Raw genomic sequence first — 20,873 nt, 5'->3', positions numbered from 1 at the left:
GCTGAGGCTTGGCAGTCTTAGGCTGGGAGAGCCGAATGAGGTGGGTGGAAGGGGATGGGGCAGGGCTGGAAGGTGTCAGCTTTGGGTTCACAGTCCCAGTCCCTTTATGAACACCACTGAGCCTTACCCCTCGGGCCTACACAACTGAAAAAGTTCCTGGCAAAAAAGTGCAAATCCTTTTTTATTTCCTAGAACTGGAATTCTCATTAAACTGGTTTTCTGGGAAAATAAAGGTTTACTTTATTTTGTTATGGGTGACTTTCTTTCTTTCTTTCTTTTCTCCCCAGCTGTACTGAGGTATAACTGACAAAATGGTAAGATATTGAAAATGTACATTATGATGATTTGATATACAGATACAGTGTGGAAGGATTCCAACCCCCTCCCCCCACATCTAGTTAATTAGCACACCCACATGGGTGATTTTCTTGAGATCACAAAGCCCAGAGCACAGCTTTGAGATCATCTTAGAGTTTAACACCTGGTTCCTTTTTAAAACATGAGGACCACTGAAATACCAAGAATAATGACAGCTCCGAGACCCCGTGAGGCCACTATTAGTAAAAATTTCCAAGGGAAATAGAAACCTAAAAATCTTGGAAAGTACCTTTGTTTTAACCACAGGTCAATTACAAAAATAGAAATCAGAGAAAACGTATTTTCTTGAATCAAAGTAACTAAATTTAGGTGAATTAATATTTATTCGGAATAACTCCAATGCTATTTGTTATTCTAAACCTTCAGAGAACTCCATCTGATATAGGGGTTGTTGAAAGCATCATAACCAACAGTGTAGCTGGTAAAAGGTTCCTTGGCTTTATTCAAAGCATTATTCTAGACTTAACACATAGGTTTTATTAGAAGCTTAAGAGGAAAAAACAGGCCATCAGAAATAGGGAGAAGATGAGGGCATACAGGTGTTTTACACATGGGACTTCACACGCCCAGATATAAGAAGCTTGCTATGGAATCCTGCCATCTATTCCCACGTTTGTTTAAACCAACCAACCCAAAAACCTCAGTCGCGACAGTGTGAACAGTGGTCACCTCGTTCCAGCAACAACATTTCATTCATTCAGCAAACACTGGCGTCCCTACCACGTGCTGGCATTGAGAGCCAGGAGGAGCAAGAGACATTCCCTTCCTTTGCCAAGCTCATTGCCTAATAGAGAACACAGATATTTAGAATAACCCGTGTAAGAGCGATGGTTAAGGTGGGCACGGGGTACTTAGAGGCACTGGGGAAGCCACCTCAGCTCAACGGCTTTCAGAGGAGACCTCTGATGTCCGAGTAGGAATTAACCCAGGAAGCAGAGGTGGAAGTAGCTTCTGGAAACTGAACCACCATAAGCCAAGGCAGAGAGGCATGAGGAAGAGGAGTAATTGCAGTAGGGCCGTAGCACAAATGTAAAGGGAGGGCTGACGGAGAGGAGGCTGGACACGTGGTCCTGAATATAAAATTCTGAGTTAATAAATTGTGCTTATGACTTGCTCTGTTTTGTTTTTAAAGCCTTGGTTCCTTGATTGCATGCAAAATTATTCTATTGAGACAAAATTTATTTTATTTTTAGTTCTGTTTGGCTGTGTATTTTTAAAAATAATTATACTCCTTGGGGAGCAGTAAATGACAGATGTAAATTCTGTAGAAATGCCAATTACAGTTTGATCATAGATCATGTAGCAGTTACCTGCTTTTACTGGGGGACACAGAGTCGAGGAGGATGGCAAGTGCTGAACATCTGAAGAGAAATCAACTCCTCTTCTTTGAGGTCTAGGGGTACTGAGTGTCTGGACATAGTTTGGGAGGGAGGGAGGGAGGGAGGAAGTGCAGGAGTACCTAGAGAAGGCCCTCACCAGGGGTGAACCAAATCCGCATTTCCTGTCTCTTTTCTCGGGCAAACTCTGCAAGACTTCTGTACTGCCTCACCTCACACTGTGATCCGTCAGGTGCTAGACTGGTCAACAGTAGCGTAAGGCTCTGGAATCTCAGCAGTAGAGTCTGCAGTCAAAGCAGGTCTGCCCCTTTCCTGGGCACAGCGAATACGTAAGCACCACATCTACTGAGAGACAGCACCCTAGGAGGGCAGCTAACCGACAACTAGACAACTAATCGATTCCATCTGCAAATGCACTGAGGCTTTCCACATCCACCCTCCTGTACCGACTCTGGGCATCAGAGCACCTTTTCTCCAACTCTCCCGACAAGCTCTGCACTTGGAAGGTTCCTTTGCACCACTTAAGCAAATCATCGCTTATTAGCGACTTTAGGTAAACTCCAGGTCCTTTAGATGACTTTCCTTCTTCTTTGTCCTGGATATTTTAAAATGACAGGTAAAAATATCTATTCTCAGAGCTGTAGGAGATAAAAATGGTTGCCCTGAAGGGAATGAACTCTTGATTTAGCTAAGCTTCGTTTTACAGAGTATATCTCAAATAGAGATACAGCAGTGCCTGAAATTAACATCTGACAAATTTCACTGTGAAGTAGTCGATTTTCTCTGCTGTCGTACTCTTTTGCAGTTTTTTTTTTTTTTTTTTTTAGACAAGGTAAACTCGGTAAACTGAACAAAAGAATGAAGACACAGAAAACAAAAACATCCTTGTTCTGAGACCAGGCCCACGTCCTAAGAGCAAAGTGGTTCCTGTTCCTAGGCGAGAAGAGAAAAATGCTAGCCTGCTGTTGTCCCTCCACAGCAGGACAATAAGGAGAGTGTATCTCGGCCGCTAGACCAAGAGACTGGCACTTTCTGCCACTCCTGGAAGGATTTCCCCTTACCTATTAGCTCTTCTTTATTAACTTTTTGACTAACTGCTATTCAACACTCCCTAGCACACTAACTGCTTTATATAACTCAATTTATCTTCACTACAACATGGGCATTATTATTGGCCCCATTTCACAAATGAAGGGATGAGGCAAGGAGAAGCCAAGGAAATCACTCAAGGTCACACACAGAGTAAGCTGCAGAAGCTGGGTAGGTCTGCTGCTGCAACCTTGCTACTGTACACTCTACTGCCCTTAGTGACCATGCTGAGTTCATGAAGAAGTGAAAAACCATCTGTATGGAAAGCATTCCCCTGTACCTATTATAATCCTAAACTACTTAACAAAACTTTTCTGCGGGATTTACCTATGTCCATCCTCCCCCATTACCAAGCCCTATACTCCCTCCCCACTGGGAGGAAGGGAAGCGCAGGGATAGGGTAGTAACAGCCGGCACCTTCTCAAAGCATGCTGTTTCCAGACTGTCTCCCTTTGTCACCTCATTAAGGAATGACTATAAAGAATCAAAGAGAACAACAATCTGCCGACCTCCTGGCCCCTCACGTGACCCAACTTACTCCATGGAGTCGATGATTTTTTTTGGCTCCACAGGGCATGGATAGATGACTTCATCGATGTGCTTCAGGTTACAATTTGAAAAGGCAGTAGAGATATGTATGAAGGCTTCCAGCTTTGGCATCTGACTGGCCATGAGCAAGAGCTGCTGGGTAGCAGTGACATTAAGTTGCACGGCATGTCTGCAGGAGGTTAAGCAGAAGGAAGTAATGAGGCAACCCGCCATTGCGAGAACTTCACCTACTCCAAAAACTGTCATGTCTATCTGATTTTTGTGGCTGCACCATAGAACCACGAAGAAAAGTATGGGTCCCAGCTACACGGTTATGCGACGTCTGGAATGTGTTATATGTTGTTTATGCATTCTGTGCACATAAATCCTATTCATTAAAGCATTGTTCATATTGCATTTCGAGATTGCTTGGTTCTAAATGTGCTAGAAGGAAAAAAAATCATAATCCTCTGTATAAAGGGGCTTCCTAAACAGCCCTTAAAAATATAAAAATATATAAATTGAGCATCTAACTCAAGAAGCTGGAAAATTCAAATACATTGTGGGAGAGCAACAGTGGATGGAGGTAGAATGAGAAATATAAATTTCAATCGCAAAGGTCCAGGTCAGACATAAAATTTGATATAAAAATCTGAAATTTTAGCTAATAGGACACGAAGTTAGATAAGCACAATATGTGATGACAATGAAATGGTGCATTCTAGAAATACATGATCTATACCATATCAGGAACCCTACTACTCTAGCTAAAAAAAGAGAAAAACTAAATGATCTTCTATAATGTATTTTAAAAAGTTTTAAATGACATTCAGTATCCATTTCCAATTTAAGTTTTAAAAATTCACTAAAAGAATAAACGATTAAAATATATCCCGTTCACTCTGCTAGCCTGTATCACATTTAATGGTGAAAAGTTTTAAAGTCAGGGGCAAGAAGGCTGCCTACAATCACTACTACTACTTAATATTGCTCTGAACTTCCACCTGGTAATCAGAGAGGAAAATAAAATGAATCAGCAGATATAAAAGGTGTAAAGGCAGTCACAAAAATCCCTGTCAGATTACATACTTGTATATCTGGAAAATAAACAGAAGAGCTAAAAAAACCACCCTGGGACATGTAATGATTAATTCAGGAAAGTGTCCATTTATAAAAGTTATGTAAAAGGAAAAAAAAAACTCTGGAGAATATGGTGAAAGAAAGGCACATATTCAAAACCGAACATTTAAAAAATATATCAAGTTAAGAATAAATGAACAGACTATATACAGAAAATGATATAACTTCTTTAAGGGTTATAGAAAAATTGAATAAACAATAAACATTGTTCTTGGATAGGAAGAACCAATGTTTTAGATATGTTGAGTTTTTCTAAATTCGTTGATATGTTCAAGGTATTCCTAATCAAATTTGCAATTTTTTAAGAACTTGAAAAAGTTATCCTAAGTTTAATCAAGTTGTATAAGCAGAAGAGAATAGTCAGGAAAATTCTATAAAAAGAGAATTATGTGTATATACTTGCCTAATAAAATAAAAATTACTGTAATAAAATGCTGTGGTGTTGGAAGAGAAAGCCTAAGTAATAGAACAAAATAAAGAGTCCAACAATGGAAATTCAGTATATTATAAAAGCTTCACTTTAAATAAAGAATAAAAGCAAATCATTTAATAAGTGTTACTTAAGAAGTAGCCATCTGTTAGAAATTCTTTCAAAAGCTACTCCGTATTCACACCCACATTACTTTCCTTTTTATAGAATTTTCCCATTTCTCTTTATAGGCAAATAAACTCTAAACGGGTCAAAGATTTAAAGGTGAAAATGAAGCAATAAAAATTCTAGATGAAATTATGAATAACTGAATAAATAATAAAAATAGTTGACGACAAATGATACACTGTTAAAATATTTTGAGCCTTATAAAATACAAAAAAATCAATATGCTAAATATTCCAACAGGTCTTAAAATTGACAAGAAAAAAAATGTTTCAGTAGAAAAATAGGCAAAGAACATGACTAGGCATTTCACAAAAGAATAAAATGTGCATCAGCATTTCCACATCTTCAACTTTTTATTTTTTATTTATTTATTTTAAAATTTTAAATTATCAACAAAATCAAAATCTGCAATGGCATTTCCATTGTATTGGCAACATTAAAAATGAAGAATTATAATACAGTATGGGTGTGGGTGTCAGAAATGAGGATTCATGTGCATGGGGACAATGTAAATCAGTACCATCTTTGTGGAAAACTACTTAGCATATGTTAAAATGTAAACCATTTGTAACCTGGGCACACCTGTACATCTCTAACAATTTTGCTTCTAGGGATCCCTGGGTGGCGCAGCGGTTTAGCGCCTGCCTTTGGCCCAGGGTGCGATCCTGGAGACCCAGGATCGAATCCCACGTCGGGCTCCCGGTGCATGGAGCCTGCCTTCTCCCTCTGCCTATGTCTCTGCCTCTCTCTCTCTCTCTGTGACTATCATAAATAAATAAAAATTTAAAAAAAATTTTACTTCTAGACATTTACCCAAAGTAAAGCACACAAAGGTATAACAAAATGCACGCACAGAGTTGTTTATTGAAGCATTGTTTCTAACACTGAAAAATTAGGACAATCCAAAAATATCTACCAATACAGAACTAGTCGAGTATGTTATCTACATGTATAATGGAATATCATGCAGTCATTAGAAATTATAATAGCATATCTATTGACAATGAAAGATAACCAAAGATATAATTGAGCAAGTTGCTAAACAATTATTTATATGATGCCATGCATCATATTCAATATGATGCCAAAAAAATATCAAATTTCTGGGTGAAGTTGAACATAAATCTATTTTATGGATGCATAAAGAAAAGTTGGAATGAATGCTCTCCATAATATTAAATGGTTATCCCTGGATAGTGAGATCTTTTTTTTTTTTTTTTAGGTTTTTTTTTCTTTTATTTATTATTTATGATAGTCACAGAGAGAGAGAGAGAGAGAGGCAGAGACATAGGCAGAGGGAGAAGCAGGCTCCAAGCACCGGGAGCCTGATGTGGGATTTGATCCCGGGTCTCCAGGATCACACCCCGGGCCAAAGGCAGACGCCAAACTGCTGCGCCACCCAGGGATCCTGAGATCTTTGAAGAAGTTTTACTCCTTAAACTTCCTTTTCATTGAGAATATATCTTTTTTTTTTTTTTTTTTACATTTTTTGTTTAAATTCAATTTAGTTAACAAACTATGAGTTTCAGGGGTAGGATTTAGTGATTCATCATTTGCATATATCTTTTTTCTTTTTTAATGGAGACCACAAAGAAACTTACACACATACACACACTTGTACACGTGCACACTCATGCACACATGTACACACACACACGAGTCATGAGAGGGAAATGGGAATGTACCTCAGATGGTCATCAAAGCGCACGGTGGCTGCACAGTGGAAGACAATGTTTGTACAGGAGAGAAGCTCCTGCATGTCCTCCTTGCTGATGGCAAAGTCATTCTGATTGAGATCGGCATAGATAGCTCTGATCTTCTCATGCACGTTTGGACAAACTTCTTTGACTTTTTCAAACAGCTAAAACATAAATATAAATCAATATGCAGACAGCATCATCACCATCACATTGTTCTTGTTTTTGCTAACTTATTTCATTATAATTCTCAAAACCCAGTTTTATTTGTAATATCAAAGAAGGTATTTACTCAAGAGGCATTTGTTTTACTTCATGTGACTCAGTCGGCTTAGTGTAATTTCTGCTCCTCTTCATTTGATAAGCATTCAAAAATAAAATCAGTTCTAATAACCAGTAAAGAGTATATTTTGAGCTTTTCCTGCAGAGTGAAGGAGTGACAGGAAATTCTCCATATCCTGCCCCATCCTCTTTTCCCCCCACAAGGCAGCTTGGTGTTTATACTTGGTGATTGTTTCCATCCTTGGCTGGGAAATGTGGTTTTCAGTACAAATTATCAGCCTTTACAAATTACCAGCAAAATCACCAGCCTTTACAAGGGAGTTCTCATGGGCACAAGTTTGAAACTACGTAGTTCACTGGCCCAGAGGAACCATATGTCTTAGCAGCACAAACATATTAGAAAATAAAAAGTAAGCAAATTTGTAATGGGCAAAACGAATACAACTTTTATATAATCTCATTCTAGTATCAATGGCCGTTATTGTCTAGTAAGAGAATCACATGAGTTTATGTACTTTTTATGGGATTTCAATTGATTTCTTCATATTCTAATTTATTTATAAAGGAAAGAACACTGGCAGTTTTAGCTCTTGTTACAATTATTCGGATGGAACAGTCTCTACGTTCCCCCTCCACATACAAGTTCTTAGATTAAATTGGTATTTTCCATTTTCTCAAAGAATATAATTCTAACAAAATGATCTTGGCTTCAATCTGTTTTGATAAAATGAAATTCTACCATAGTATTGGTACGGGATGTTAACAGTGAGGAAAAGTAAGGCTAAAAGTTTAGAAGGGTTAGGAGCAGAGAAAACTAGTCTGTGGTTTTGATCACAGTAGAGTAACAGAGCCTGTCCTCTTCTCCCCCTTCTGCCCCCAAAGAATGTTTGCATTTCTTCCTCGATCCTGAGTAGCAGGCTTCTTCTCTCCATTGGAGATCCATCCTAGGCTCTTTTTATTGGGTAATAAGAAGTTGACCTTAAGTAGTCAGAGAAATCATGCCTCATTTGAATCAGGCAAGACCATGTTCAGAGGTTTTTCCGGGAATCCAGTGAAGGTGATCAGAGAAGGAAGTCAAGTCTAGAGAGTTAATATACTTCCGCCTTTGAGCTACCATTTTTCTGCACTGCAGGATCAGCCTTGCAGTACCATGCTACTTGAGTTCTGAAAACACTCTGGAAGGTAGATCAATCCTCAGTGCGTTTTTGACATTTGGGATTGATGAGACGGATAAAGTGTCTATGGGACATTCTCAACAAAGGTCATTCTGGCTCTTCCAGAAAGATACCTTACACCTTTTATAATCTCTATGGATCATAAGCATGCTAAATACTAGTTTTCACTGTCAAATGTTTCCCTTCTTGTGGTCCATGTTGGATATTTTTGGGTACATTTATCTAAAATTTGCACAGTTTCCCCCCTTTTAAAAAAGGAATTGGATTTGTAGAAAGTTCAGTTTTGAGTCTGCATGATCAATTTTATTCACATGAAATTTATTGAGGGTTCTGTGGAATCTTTGATTTTGGCCTGTGATGACTTCTGGCTACGTAAGAGCAGTAAGTGGAAAATGATTTTGGTGTCCATCCTTCCAGCGATGGAGATCCTCACACACAATGTAAGCTACCACACAGATTTTCTTTTGCCTTTGGTTTTTATGACTTTAAAAGGCAGAGAATCCTGTTACCCCATATTGTACTTTTAGATCACCTGTGTAAATGTGATACATGGAGATAAGTACCATTTCAGGAAATAGTATTTCTTTTTTTAATATTTTATTTATTTATTTATTCATGAGAGACACATGGAGAGAGGCAGAGACACAGGCAGAGGGAGAAGCAAGCTCCCCACAGGGAGCCCAGTGCGGACTCCATCCTGGGACTCCGGGATCATGCCCTCAGCAGAAGGCAGATGCTCAACTATTGAGCCACCCATGCGTCCCAGGAAATAGTATTCCAATCCATATTCTATTTATTGATTACATCTTCCAATGTGAGGTGGTATCTGAGTGAACAGATATTTAATTTTTTTTAAAGTCTAAGTTTTCTAATCCAGATGGGATTGCTTATGGTCAACTGAAATAAATCAGTGAATTAGCTGCATCAATTCAAACCACAGGGCTAAGTGAGGGTCATATTTTACTGTACTATCCATGGCCAGTAATATGACTTGCTTCGTCTGGCATCTCACTATTTCACTACAGCCTCTAACAAAATAATGCTTCTTGAATGTTGCCACGTCCTAAATAGACTGCTGAGATTACAGCCAACTGCTATCAGGTCAGTGCCTTCAAAGTGTTATCCACCGAGCAAACCACATTGGAATAACTAGGATGTGCATTAAAACTGTATTTCCAGACCCCCGGCCCCATCCACTAAGTAAGAAATGACTGGGGCACACCTAGGAGTCTGCATTTCACGTCAAGTTCCCTGGTTCATTTTAACTGATCCCAAGACGAGAACTCCTTCTTCAGCTGGAGTGTTAACATAGATTAATGGCTCATGAACAACGGTGTTGGACTTATTTCCCTATATAACTGTCCAGGGCAGTTAAAAGGAGCTAAAAGGACATCCACAGTTTTCAAACGGTATAGGCATAAAAAAAAAAGTCTAAGCACCCAGTTAAAAATGACTTCCTTACTCTACCCTGTGAGATCCTGACTCAGTAGGTTTGGCATGTTACCCAGGCAGGTATATTCCTTAACCAGCTCCACAGGCCATACTTGGTGAAACATTAATTTTGAAAATTCATATCCATTTTTAAAGTCAGGGTTTAAATTTCCCCCTCTGTTGATAAACTCCTTTGTTCTTGTTTATTATATTATGCTGGATGGCACCCAGTGCATCAGAAAGACGCAAGTGTTGCTTGTTAGATTGAAATTAATTACTGTAAGAAGAGTAATAGAACCAGGAGTGGGAGCTTGATTCCTGGAATCATTTGTTCACCAGCTCCTTTGTGTTGGTGACATGAAAGACAGCCGGTAACTACCACAAGTTGAAGAAACAAAGTGTTCCCTTGGGTCCTCTGCATTGACTGCAAACGGGAGCTGGAAAGACTCAGAGCAGAACCTTTGCTTTTATAATAATGCCACAACTGAAGGACAGAAGATACGCTGCAAATGGGTCCTCAGTGGACACGAGCTCTTCAGAAAGTTTCTCTTGCTGATGGGAGACATTCATTAAAGGTAGGAAGAAAAATCGATGGAACAAAGATGAGTGAGGAAAAAAATACATAATTTCAAAAATTTCATTGAAGGTCCACCACTAAAGAACTTAATGTACTTATTTTAGATTCCAAGATTTATCACATTCCCTCTCATATAGTCTTTATTTAATGGCACAGGCCTGAGAAGGTAGAGTGGAGTGGCTACCTGCCACTGATGAAGACTCAAGTGGAGGGAGGAGGGACTGCTGTGTTTCCATTTTCTGAAACCCTGCTCTTGACAGAGGACATTTTGCTGTGGTCACTGAAAGATCTCAAGGTAAGAGGCGATCTAAACATTTCAAACTTGGGGCGCCTGGGTGGCTTAGTCAATTGAGAATCCGACTCTTGATTTCGGCTCAGGGTGGTAAGATGGAGCCTCCCTTAAGCCTTGCTCAAGATTCTCTCTCTCTTTCTGCCCCTCTTCCCTCCTCCTTCCTTCCCTCTCTCTCGCTCTCTTTTAAATAAGTAAATCTTTAAAAAAATAAACATTTCAAACTGATAACAAAGCTATACATTTCTCTTGGAAAGTCTAGCAGTGTTCTATTGATTTGATGTTATACTGCAGGTATTTCTCTCTCTTCATTTGTTTCAAACACAAGAGACCATTCCATTTTTGGCCATAGGTACTGACAGCCCAGAGGCAAGAGAGAAGCTTTGCAAATCATAAGTGAGAAAATCAGCAGAAAGACCAAAAAGAGAAATATTCTGGATTTGATAAATTCCCTGGGTATGACTTCTGTAGCCAGATACCAAGACTGTATTCTTATCAGAAGCAGGGATTGGACAAGGTGCTGGGGGGCGTGGCATTTATTTTAACGCTTTTGAAATAGTTTAGAGGTCCTGAGCTTGGATTTCTACAATCAACTTGTTATCCCCATGACCTCACTTTGTTGTTGTTGTCATTTTTTTTAAGATTTTATTTATTTGAGAGAGAGAAAGCACAAATAGGAGGCAGAGGGAGAAGGAGAAGCAGACTCGCTGCTGAGCAGGGAGCCTGTTGTGGGGCTCGATCTTAGGACCCTGGGGTCATGACCTGGGCCAAAGGCAGACACTTAAACGACTGAGCCACCCAGGTGCCCCTACCTGACCTCACTTTGGAGGTATCCAATAGTTACTTTCAGGGGACCACTGAAGTCATGGTATCTTTAATAATCTTGAGTCTTTGATCTTTATTCAGTGTTGAGTCCCTCTCTTCTAATATAACTCTGTTCTCTTGTTCCAGCAGCCCACCAAAATTTGCCTAATATTTCTAATGGGGAAAAAACATGTAAGGTCTCTTAAGCTAGAGGGCAATCCCTGTGGAGTACCAGGTATCCCAAAGCAAAAGAGAACCTGTAATATTTATCAGAGAAATTTTGGTGTGCTGAGTAAAAGCAAATCAACAGATCCTGCAAGTTAGCTCTCGAGCAAAAAGGACTTACCAAGAAAGGATATAACCTAAACTAAAAAACAAATAAGTGCAAGTAAATTAAGGCAGAAACTATCACACCCAATGTAAAGATTCACGAAAACTTACAAAATGTTACGATTTTGCTAGTTCACTAATAACTCTCCTAAGATCTAAAGGATTAACCTGGAAGTTTTTGTCGCTTTAGTGAGAACCATTTCTATAGGACCATAAAGCTGTATGGTGTAACAGTGTAGTTATCAAACTTTGGCATGTAGCAGGGTTACCTAGAAAGCTGTTAAAAAAACAAAAACAAAAACAAAAACACAACCCCAGATGTCCTGCTGCTGGAGATTCTAACCTGGTCCTGGGTGGAAGCTTGGGCATCCGTACTTTGAACAAGCTCTCCGGTGAGTGTGATCCACGCTGTGGGTGAGAGCCCCTGGGAAAGATCTGAGGCTCTTTGGAGCCCGGAAGGCCTGGGTTTGAATTCTGGTTCTCCTGTTTAGAAGTTGGGTGACTGGGGCAAGTTAGTCACCACTTGGGGCCTCATTGTTTTCATGTATCTAAAATGCTTATTGCTAGAGAACTAATGATTCAGCATATATTCTGCTACTCTTCAAAACAATTTTGCATTAAAACGTCTTAGTTTCACTTTGCATAGAAATCTGTAGTAAACACCGAAGAGGACACAGTGCTCAGCTCATTGTCTCATTATGTGTTGTGCCTCCAAGGTCATTTTCAGAGTTTTCTGAGAGAGGTAACAGAGGCTAAGAGGAACTAGGGTGGTTGGGAAGATGGAAACCAATCTTAAGATGACTTCCAAGTCCCTACTAGTAGATTTGGTGGCATCTCTGCATCCTCCACACTAAAGGATGGGGAAAGCGATGATGTTAATGCAGAAGTGGCCATCGTCTTACCTTCCTAAGGAGGTGGCCATCACTAGCAAATGTACCACCTGGAGAGCAGGGCAAGACAATCAGAGCTTAGAGGATGTAGTTTCTCAGGGGCGGCAATGCAAGGCAGTGGGGATGGTGTGAATTTTAGAAGTAAGAGGACTGCCTTTAAATCCTTTGTGCTTCGTTGGCATTTCCTTGGACAGGCAAAAACTTCCCTGGATGAGTTTCTCACCTGTGAGGTAGCAAGAGCGCATACCACAGGTTTGTGAGGGCAAACAGGCCAACGCCAAGTCAGATGCCTAACGGAGTGCCTGCTACTTAGTAGGTTCAGGATCATAGGAAAACTCTTCACATAGACAGCAATACTCGGCTTTAAAAAGCTGCTAATCAGACATCTGTGTGTGTGTGTGTGTGTGCGCGCACATGTGTGTATTTGTTGGGTCATCCATTCCAAGATTTCTGATTATATACTATGTGATCCAGACACCTCTGCAAATTGAACGTATTTCAGAGTCAAGTTGAATCCTGTGGCTTGGTGACTTTTTGAGTGAAATGAGTATGGGCAATTTGAAGCTTTTAAGAAAGAGATTTGATGTGACTGGAAGAAATTGAAAAGGAAGGAAAAAGTTGGATGTGTGAAATCATGCCAGTGATTGAATTACCTAGTAAATTGTATTGTAAAAGAAAATAAGAGATTGAGAAAATAAATTGCTTCTGTTTCTTGGACTGTTATTATATCCCCAGGACTAAATCAATTTCTTTCTTTAATTTTTTTTCTTAAGAGAAAGGAAAGGGCCCACAGGGAGTAGGCTTAATGCTTCAAATAATCCAAGTTGAGTAACTGTCAAATGGAAGGCCAGCTACACTCCTTTAAAAGTGTGTGCTTGTTAATCATGGGGAAATTTAAATTCCGGGGAAGATGATATCTTTTTTGGGTTGTTCCAAGTTCATAGAAGCCTCTCGCTTTTGGTGGCATAGTTTCTTAGGAAAAAAAAAGGAATGGAACAAAATTGTCTTTGGGAATTTAAAATATAAATTGCTGTTTCCAGTTGCCTTTGTCTTATGTAGAGATTTAACAGAATCATTAATGTCAATCAGAAATTCATTTTTGAATGTTGGGAACAAGCAGCTCTTATACAGGGTAGCTCCTTGAACCAAATATGAAAACGCTCTTTTTCTTATGACAAAGTCTTTGAGAACTAACAGGGAACTTGTATGTAAAATGAAATGAACATCTCTGTTGGATGCTTCTCAGGACTCGACAAGGTCAGATTGCTGAACTTTCCTTTGCAGGTGTTATTTGGTTCAAAGTTGATTTGTCTAAGTGCATTATTTTTTCCTCTCAGGGACTAATTTACCTAATGCCTTCTAGAAACTACCAAACAGGGACAGTCTTGTGAAAGGATTCAATAATCTATTTCATAAAATGTTACTATCTTCTGTTGTCTTAAACCTGATTAGTTCTGTGAACTGAGAGCCCAGTGTGTGACCTTGCATGATTCATTAACCACAGTTCTCTAGGGTATTTCAAAGTTGATTTATCTCATGGACAAATGAGGGCTTATTGAGTAATTCACATTCTTCCAGAGAAGTTGACTTGAAGTATCCAGTGCAACCTGCCAAGCTCTGTCTTTGTTTATTAATCCATTTCCTGGTGACATCATATAAGACACTCCCGCCCTGGAAACTTTGAATTTTGCCTGGTCTTTTCAGATGATTAATTCTAAACTCAGCATAATCTCACTGCAACGCTTCCTTTATTTGATTACTATAGTTTAACAGAAGTTTAGGGTTCTCTCAATAAAACATCTTTTAGATACCAACCTCTCAATACCTCTTAATTATGACCTCACTCTTCATACAATTTCAACTACCTGGGGTTTTATTTTTCAAATATGGATGTTGTCTCCTTGAGGTTTCCTTAAAGTTATTAAGAGTAGATTACAATCAGTTTAAAATCCTAAATGGGTATAAATGGGACATGAGTGTTGTAAAAAGAAACACATCCTTAAGGCACTAAAGAACCTCTCAACATTTCTTTGAACTTGACAACTGAATGATTTATTGGCAACTTATTATCTATTGCTGTGGGGAAGAGCTATGTCTTGTTAAGCAAAGCAATATGCAAGACAGCAAAATAGATTAAATATCAATTTCTCTCTCTAAAACTGTTTTTTGCTACAATGAAAAAGCTGGTTGATTCATAATGTAATGAACACATTTTTCATAAGTAAGAGACTAAGCAGCCAGCTTGGGCACCCTGGGGACCCACAAGTTGGATAGCATGGATTTGTGATGAGCACATTCACATTTTAGCACATGGAATGGCCTTATTTTCCTTAGAAGTTTCTCACATTTTAGGAAAGAAACTAGAAGATTAAAAAAATAATAATGCTGAATCCTTGGAATCATATTTCTAATAAAAAATAGATTCAAATTATTTAATTTTGACCATCAGTTTCAAAACTCAAAATCAACTGAACTTACATCTGATGACATAGTTTCGGAAATTCATGATTGCTTTGCTGCCTTGTTTATTTACTTTTTAAAAAGCGGCTGTTTCATCCCCCACTGTAGACGTGAAACATGTTCATTTTCACTATATTTGCAAAACTTTGGGAAAAGATTACTGCTCTTATTTTTTCACTATGAAAGAGGGCACCTTTTTCCTCACCATAAAAGTAAACATGATCATTATAATTTGAAAATTTGGAAGTGCCAAAAAAATAAGATTAATTCAAGATCCTAGCAGCATAGGACATTAGTTGAGATTGTATAGAATATGGTTTTGCATCGATTTTTTGTTTTGTTGTTTTTTTTTTTTACATGGAATATATTATAAGTGTTTTCTCATGTAATAGTTTATAAAATAAGCACTTATACTAGTCTAACATATGTAGGTATTATTGCTTATTTTATCTTTCTCTACCATAGAACATTCAGATTGGTTCCAGTTTTTGCTACCATAAATAATACTACAGTGATATATCTGGAACATATTTGTGTGTCTCTGGGTGTTTTCTTAGAGGGCCAGCTTAATTATCTTTATGAGGAAGTCCTCGAGAAATTGCCATTAATTCAGATCTCTTTCCTTCTATTGATATTTTCTTTTAAGTGCTCTGAAAATACTTCAGGAACCTAGTTATATATGAGAAAACCGATCCATTCTGACTTCTGGAGCCCTAGTTCTCTGTAGCCCAAGGATTAACAATAACCTTTTTTCCAAAGCATCTCCCACTTAATTGTCTCCCTCTGAAAGCACGGAAACAGGAAGCAAGAGGTGGTAGCTGTCCATACCATGAAAGGAAAGAAATGAATCAGATGCATGAATTTTGATAGATAGAGCAGATGTTCTCTTGACCCTTTTTTCCTGGGGTAGGAAGCAAAGGCAGACTGATAACATTTTAAATTGTTATGTCTTAAAGAAACGCTTCCAAGTCTCACATATCTGATATGATTAATCTACCTTTAAGAACACCGTATCACTTTAAGACAGGTTTGAATCCACGCATTACTATGTGTGATCAAAGAGATATATTGCTTAAGAGCAACACCAGGCCCAACGTAGGAATAAGGTGTGGCTGCACGTAAGTCACTTTGTCTACATCAAAATAAGGGTAAACGAAAGAAGCTAAACTGGGTCTGGATTTGTGGCTTCCTGGAAGTAACACTAAACCAGGCAGGAAAGTTCCTCGGAGTAAAATCCAGGAGTGAGAGGGGCTATCTGATGGAAGTAAAGCTTGGCCTGGGCCCAGATAAGACCACTGAAAACCTGGAATGCACTGAAGTCGTTCATTGAATAAATTTGGGTGATGATCTACCAAGAGGACATTGGTAATACATGAGAGTACACAACGGAAAGGTCTCAGACTTGCAAGTTAAAGGGAAAAAATTGAGGTAATAAATGTGTTATTGGTTTTGGCAAATCTAATACATTTGAGAAGATGGTGTGCTATCTGCCAAACCTAAGACTCTCTCACTCTTACTGGATCTGACATGAGGAGAGCATAAAAGCACACAGAATTACTCAGAAATCAAAGTTTTATGAGTGTATTCCCTAAAGTATAACCCTATCTTGGACGGCTAATTGTGGCAGCCCACATATTTGGAATAACTGACTTACACCTTTCCCAAATAGAGGAATTCTAACCAAATAGAGGAAAATTGGAATTCATATGGAATAGTCTCACTTTTAAAATAAGAAGCTGTAAAAAAATGTTAAACTACATTATTTCACTTCACTTGGGGTAGACGCCCAAGATCCGTCCATTCTGCATACTTCTATCTGACCACATAAGTCAAACATTTATGAAAGAATAATGAGTGCCTTTGCTACAAACCCAGAAATAGCTAGAAACTTAAGACATGTCCATATTTCAATCTGTTGAGCATTTAATGCTCTAGTAATTGTTTTGTATTAAGACACTCACTAATATGTATCTTCGATAGTTTCACTATAACAGTAAAGTCTTTTTTAGAGAGAGGACAGATTTTTAATTAAAAAAAGAAAAATACTTTTATTTTGAGGTTGAATTTAGGAGACTGTGAGAAGAAAGGCTTAGCAGAGAGGTAGGTATGTGAGCCTGAGCAATTAGAGAAAGCTAACTCCGGGGGCTGGACTTAATACTATTGGGACTACCTTGAAAGATATGGGGAAAAGATTTAAAAGTTGCAACTTAAAAGTATCTACAGGACTAGAAATGTAGAGTCCTAACCATTCTGGGATTTGGCAAATGGCTGCTGGTTGGTTTTTTTTTTTCTTGGTTTTAAGTTACAATCAAGCTCCAGTCTAGTTATCTCTGCATTGGAGATGACCAGTCAAGTGCAATGTTTTGGATTATCAAAGTAAAAAGTTGATTATATAATCTTTTATATAAACAAAATCCATAAAGAAATTCTACTTTGCCTTTTTAACCCTATGTCAGCTTTGGTCTCTCTGCACTTAATTGAGTTCTGATTGATTACAATCCCAATTCAGGATCCTCTCTGAGATTATTCAGAATTCCCAGGTAGCTAATTTTTTAAGGTTGCCTCTGTTCTTGCTTTTTCTCTAGCTCAGTGATGCATTAAGATGACTTTACAAACATATATTTTGTCTAACATGCTTAGGGGTTCTGTATCAAAAGGCATTTTTCTGACCCTCTATTTTAAGAGTTGGTGGCTTTCTTCCGTAAAGGGCCAGACAGTACGGTTTCTGTTGTAGTGATTCAACTAAACTCATCATAGATCCCACAATTAATTTCCCACCTTTGGCAGCTGAGTACTGTTTTATTAACATTTCTTAAATAGTGGGAAATCATCTAGCTGTGGGATGACAAAAACGGTCTTTAACTGGACTTCCATCCCCTCAAAGAAAAAGCTCAAGCTCCCGTATTTGAATAAAGGGCTCAAATATTTGCTGAACCCTTGCTATGGTGCAGGCACTATGCTAAGTGCCTTTCCTGTATTAGCTCACTGACATCTCACAACCGTGCAGAAGACAATAGCCATTAGTATCCTCATATGAAAATGGAGGCTCAGTTATGGAAAGGTACATTGCTTGGTAGGGAGAGGGCATGTGTGTCTGACTCCTGAGACCATGCTCTTCTCAGGATGCTGTCTTCCTAACATCCATTCTGCTGTGTCTTGATAAGTCATTTAGATGTTTTCCTTTCTCCATGTAGCTACTGTGCTGCAGGAGAAGATGGTCTTACCCCAGCCTCGGGGTAAGACTTATTGATCTAAGTGCACTGTTACTCTATGTGCCCAGCAGTTAGCTTAGATCTGGAGTTTCTGAATAAAGCAGTACCTCGCATACCTCATGCCATGGGGGTTGATGCAGAAGTAGACATGTAACCTAACACAGGCTGATGAAATATAAGGGGAAATCTGCTGAAGGAAATTCCAGAAAAGAGGTTTCATCAATTTTGAGAGCTTTAGGGAGAGACAGCCTCTCTTTATCCAAAGAATGCAATGAATCTTGTAACGATAACAACCATCTTATCAACATAACAAAACAAAACAAGACAAAACAAGACAAAACACCAACCATCTTATCATAACAAGGATAAAGCCAGAACAAAATGGCAGAGCCGAGAGATTCACAGACCAATGAAGCCAAAGCTCCAGGCAACTGCTCATTACTGTGGTCCTGGGGTTTTCTACTGTATAATCAATACATCATCCTTTACATCATCCTTTGGGTTCTAAGCCAGTTTCAATGGAGTTTTCTTCCAACTGAAAATGAGCTAACTAATACAATTGTAGTTTTTCAGGATCTGGCTTCAGTATGCCTTTCTAGTTCTTAAAAACTCACATGTTTAGGGCCAAGCAAGCTACCCAGAGGTTCGCAAACACACCATACCAGTCACCCATTTGCAAGTGTGATTCTTTCTGCTTAGACTGCCCTTTGGTCTCCTCTCCCTGGAGATCTCAGGTTGCATTGCAGTCATGTTTTACATGACTATCTCTGTCACTTGACTTGGTTATCTCACTTTTATCTTCATGTCCTTTGTGCCTAGCTTACATTTGACACACAAGAAAGCACTTCAGTAAGTGTAGAATTAATAAAAACAATGCGTAGGATAGAAATCTGAAGCATGGTATGGTCTTTGTACACAATTATCTAGATCGATGCTGTCTAAAACCCTCTGTGATAATAGAAATGTTCTACACCTGCCCGAAAGCAGCCAGCAGCACATGTGGCTACTGAGCCCTGAAATATGCCTAGTCTGACTGAAAAACTGAATTGTAAAGTTCAATATTATAATTCATTTGAATTTAAATAGCCACATGCTCTAAGTAAAAATGTAATATAATCTGGAAAGCTTGCTGTTTGTTTTGTTTACAATTCAAAAAGTAGTCTGTTCACATAGTTTAAACATATAATCTTAAAGTTTGTCTTTATTATGGATTTTTAGTTTCACAATGATTATGAGCAATAATACCTTGTATCTCACAGACAGTCAGTAACTAATGACTGGGTTATTTGTTGCCTCCGTGCAGCTTTATTGACAGCAATCAGCAATAGCGTCCTCATATTCTGAGGTCAGCATTTGTGACTTGTGTAGTGGCAGCTTTAGTTTTGGAATACCCCAAAATAAAGCACATCCTTGTTTTCCCCCATGGAATACCATTTTGTAGGTATCAAATTCCATAAAGTGCCAAGAAAGTGGATATTTGCATAACCAAAGGCTTGTTTATAATAGGTAATAGAATTCTGCTCTCTTTTGTTATAAATGACAACATAGAATGGAGGTAGGTGTTGCCTTAAAAAATAATCAGACATAGTGTGTAAGCTTCTCAAAATTCTTTAGATGTCTAAGGCCCTCAAGAAATAAAAGTAATAAAAAAAAAAAGAAAAGAGGAAAAAAAGAAAAAACCCACAAAATGGTCATGCAGACACGGCGTTTGACCACAGATACTAAGTTTTTCAGTCGTATAATGCACAACAGATTTCTTTCCTCCCATAATTCTTAGGTAAAGTTTATGAAGAAATCTATACAATAAACTCTAATTAGCATAACAGTAGAAAGTGAGGCACAGGGGATAGTGGTTAAAGCCATACCATACCTAATAATGTCGGACTTGGATCTGAATCCAGAAAGACTTGAGTGGGTGGAGAGAGACAGAGGTAGATAGACAGACGCTTCACAAATAAGAAAACTAAAACTCAATAAAATACGTGTCTTGCCCACTGTCCTACATCTACTAAATGGTAGGGCTGAGATTCGAACCCAGGTCAGCTGCCTTGAAGCCTCTGCTCTTTAAGCACCAGCTGGTAACACACAGTTCCCGGGGAGGATATTGATGCTGCTGGTTTAGAGACTGCATTTTGAGAACCACTATTTATAAAGGTCAACAGCTGACAATAAATAGCTCAATAGTGGAAACAGGTATAGAGATTTCACAAGCCAGTTTCATAGAGAAGTTATATATAGTACAACCAAGATTTCCAGAACAAAAGTAATGTCATCGAAGAGAATAGTAGGTAAAGCTGCGCTGACCACAAGACTCTCTGCCACAATATTTATCTAGAAATTTATAAGCTGGCTACAAAGCTATAAAGATATGTTTGCTATGTGATAAAAACAAAGTCTGTTAGGGGTATATAGGTGAACAAAGCTGCCTGAGGAGGGATCTGAGACATTATTCTAGATTTTCGTTTTATGCCACTTAGCCTTTTGGTCTTACTCTTAAGAACCACTGGTTACCACGCGGGCAGTGCAGGGGAGACGCAAGCATACTGGCTCTCGAGCCAGACTGAAGAGATCTGAAGTCTGACTTTCTCATTTCCTAGCTGGGTGACCTTGGGTAAGTTAACACTTCAGGTCTCAGTTTTCCCCTTTATAAAAATAA

At 38.6% G+C, this 20,873-nt stretch overlaps 1 protein-coding gene across 8 annotated transcripts in view; it reads right to left on the bottom strand.

Annotated features, from left to right (window-relative positions):
- Nucleotides 1-20,873, bottom strand: part of FAR2 (fatty acyl-CoA reductase 2) — a 131,697-nt gene that overhangs the window by 22,888 nt on the left and 87,936 nt on the right. For all 8 annotated transcript variants that reach the window (XM_038577163.1, XM_038577164.1, XM_038577162.1 and 5 more), the window contains 2 exons: nt 6,756-6,931; nt 3,343-3,522 (listed from right to left, as the gene is read on the bottom strand). In XM_038577163.1, the coding sequence (XP_038433091.1) occupies nt 3,343-3,522; nt 6,756-6,931 (356 nt within the window). The remainder of the gene's footprint in view (nt 1-3,342; nt 3,523-6,755; nt 6,932-20,873) is intronic.

The sequence above is a fragment of the Canis lupus genome, chromosome 27, assembly GCF_011100685.1.
Source record: "Canis lupus familiaris isolate Mischka breed German Shepherd chromosome 27, alternate assembly UU_Cfam_GSD_1.0, whole genome shotgun sequence".
Taxonomy (NCBI): domain Eukaryota; kingdom Metazoa; phylum Chordata; class Mammalia; order Carnivora; family Canidae; genus Canis; species Canis lupus.
Note: the sequence above shows the minus strand (reverse complement) of the source record. Positions and strands in the feature narration are given on the sequence as shown.